Consider the following 2,856-nt stretch of genomic DNA (forward strand, 5'->3'; position numbering starts at 1 on the left):
CCTGTACTGCCAAATTGGCCCTCCATGCATCTAGATTCTTCTGTCTTAGTCTTTGATTCCCAGTTCCCCTCACTCCCTTCTTCTATCTTAGTCTTTGATTCTCAGTTCCCCTCACTCCCTTCATTCCTCAGCCATTCTTACCACTCCCTACTCTTTATAGACTTTATTCAAACTACCCACCTCTTCGTAGAGGTTCTCTTATGAACCCAATCCATCCTGCTTCCATTGACTTGAGTCCTAGACTGACAGCTTATATTTCTTGGTAGTTGTTGATAGGCATCCTAGCAACCCAGGAGGTGATATAGCAAAGTGGAAATAACATAAGCTCTTTGGACAAGCAGGCCTGATTCAAATCCTATATTAACCATTCATGAACTGTGTGACCTGGAGTGGGTTAATCATTTTTAAAAAATTTTTAAAGTTTTTTTCATTTTTTGAGAGACAGAGAGTGTGAGTGTGAGTGTGGGAAGAGAGAGAGGGAGATACAGAATCCAAAGCAGGCTCCAGGCACTGAACTGACAGCACAGAGCCCAACGCAGGGCTTGAACCCATGGACTGTGAGATTATGACCTGAGCCAAAGTCGGATGCTTAACCAACTGAGCCACCCAGGTGCCCCTAATCATTTTTAATTATAGTATTCTCATCCATAAAATGGGAGCAACAATTGTACCTACATTAAGAGTTCTTGGGAGGATTATAAAATAACTGATTTAGCATTTAGCACATAGAAAAAAATCAACAAATGTCTATTTAAATTAAGAGTCATAGTTCAGTTCCTTTTTGGATGGGATGTCCTGTCTTCCTTAAATGAGTTGGAATCTGCCAAAAGATAAATGGCCATAGCTTTCTTCCTTGTGATTCCTCTACACCCCTGCATCTGGTATAGGGCTCTGTATGCAATAGGCATTCAATTAATTCAGTGACCTGATTAGACATGATCCAAAGCCCCAGAAAGGGAAAAAATTTAGAAAACTTAGACTTAGGATAAAGAGAGAGTGTGGCACTTTGTCTTATAGTGAAACAGTGTAATTGTAATAGAAATGAAGTTTCAGACAGTCCTGAATTGAAATCCAAGTTCCACTGCATACAAGCTATGCGATGACCTTGGGCAAATAACCAAAGCTCTCAGGGTCTCAGATTCCTCATCTGTAAAAATGAAAATAATACTTGACTTCCAGAGTTATGAAGAATATTCAAGGAATAAGCTATTTAAAATTCCTAGAATAATGCCTGAGACATGGTGAGTAGCCAAATACAGTCACCTCCCTGTCCTTCCCTTTATTACCCTTTCTTTACTGCATTTGACATCATGGAAATCTGGACATGTGGAGGGAGAAGAATTGTGAGGCCTTCTTAAGAACATTCCTAAGTGTTTCCTTCACATCTTTGTTCCTCAGACTGTAGATCATGGGGTTAAGTAAGCATGGGAATGACCACTGTGTAGAATACAGACGCCAGCCTGTCCCTGCCTAGCAAGTACTCAGAGGATGGGTGCAAGTAAATGAATGCTGTGGTTCCATAGTATAGGCTGACAGAAGTCAGGTGAGAAGCACAAGTTTACCCTTGGCTGAGGGAATTCTGATGATAACCAAGAAGGCATATGCGTAGGAGACCAGGACGATTGTCAGGGACACAGACACATTAAAGCCACCACAGGCAAAGAGGAGAAGCTGGAGTATCTGTGTGTCAGAGCAGGAGAGTTTTAAAAGGGGAGGAATATCACATAAATAATGCGTGATGACATGGGATTTACAGGTCAGATAAAAGGTTGTGCTAGTGAGGAGCACCATGTTCATCAGGCCCACTGCATAGCTGGCAGCCACGAGCTGCAAACAGAGCCTTGGGGACATGATGATATGGTAGAGCAGAGGGCTGCAGATGGCCACATGGCGGTCATAGGCCATGGAAGCCAGGAGGAAGAACTCAGTGACAGCAAAGAACACAAAACAGCTTGTCTGTACCACACAACCAGAGAAGGAGATTGTTTGGCAACCAGAGAAAAAACCCATCAACATTTTTGGAACTGTGACTGAAGAATAACAGAAGTCAATAAAGGACAAATTGCTGAGGAAGAAATACATGGGAGTGTAGAGTAGAGGGCTGACCACAATGAGGGCAAGGAGGCCCAGGTTTCCCACAACTGTGATTGCATAGATCAGGAGGAAGAGGGCAAAGAAGATAGGCTGAAGGTGAGGATCGTCAGTGAGGCCCACAATGAAGAATTCACTCAACTTGCTGGTGTTGCCTGCACCCGTTGGGCCATTACAGGTCTGTGAAAGGAACATGGATGACAATAGTGAGAGGTGTACAGCTCAAGTCCTAAAACAGAGACCAGCAGGGTCTGGCCCTGGCTACCTAGGACATAATATACTGTGTATATAGGCTATGGCTTCATCTTGGCTTATGCATCTCTTGCCATCCCCCAGCCTATTGGATACCAGGTTTAAAGGCATAAGGATGGAATCTGGAGCCAGAATAATGGGTCTGAATCTCAACCTTGCCATTTATTGTCTCTGTAACCTTGGACTAGTGTCTTAACTGGAATCTTCTCTGTAAACGGGGATAAAACACCAATCTTGTAAGACAGATTGTAAAACCTAAGGGTGATGATGTGTATGTGTACAATGTCTAGCAAGAGCAAATACTTAATGAAGTCTAATTTCCTTCCTCCTTCTGTGCTCTTATTTTGAACACCGAACCTGTCCTCAGACAAAGCTTAACCTGAGTATAAAGTCCAGGACAGAAATCTTAGACAAGGGAGCAACTCTAGAAACTTATTAGTTCTTTCATTATCAGCTGTGTGTTTGAGAAACAGCAGGGAATGAGTGGAGGAGGAATATCAAACAATATAATAT

The 2,856-nt window shown here is 42.6% G+C and overlaps 1 protein-coding gene across 1 annotated transcript; it reads right to left on the reverse strand.

Annotated features, from left to right (window-relative positions):
* Positions 1–1,414: 1,414 nt before the first annotated feature.
* Positions 1,415–1,905, reverse strand: LOC115506894 (olfactory receptor 1019-like). The gene is given in 2 exon segments (XM_030304850.1): positions 1,415–1,560; positions 1,563–1,905. Coding segments are annotated over 2 exon segments (489 nt in total).
* Between the last annotated feature and the right edge of the window lie 951 nt (positions 1,906–2,856).

Source organism: Lynx canadensis, chromosome X (assembly GCF_007474595.2).
Source record: "Lynx canadensis isolate LIC74 chromosome X, mLynCan4.pri.v2, whole genome shotgun sequence".
Lineage (NCBI taxonomy): Eukaryota > Metazoa > Chordata > Mammalia > Carnivora > Felidae > Lynx > Lynx canadensis.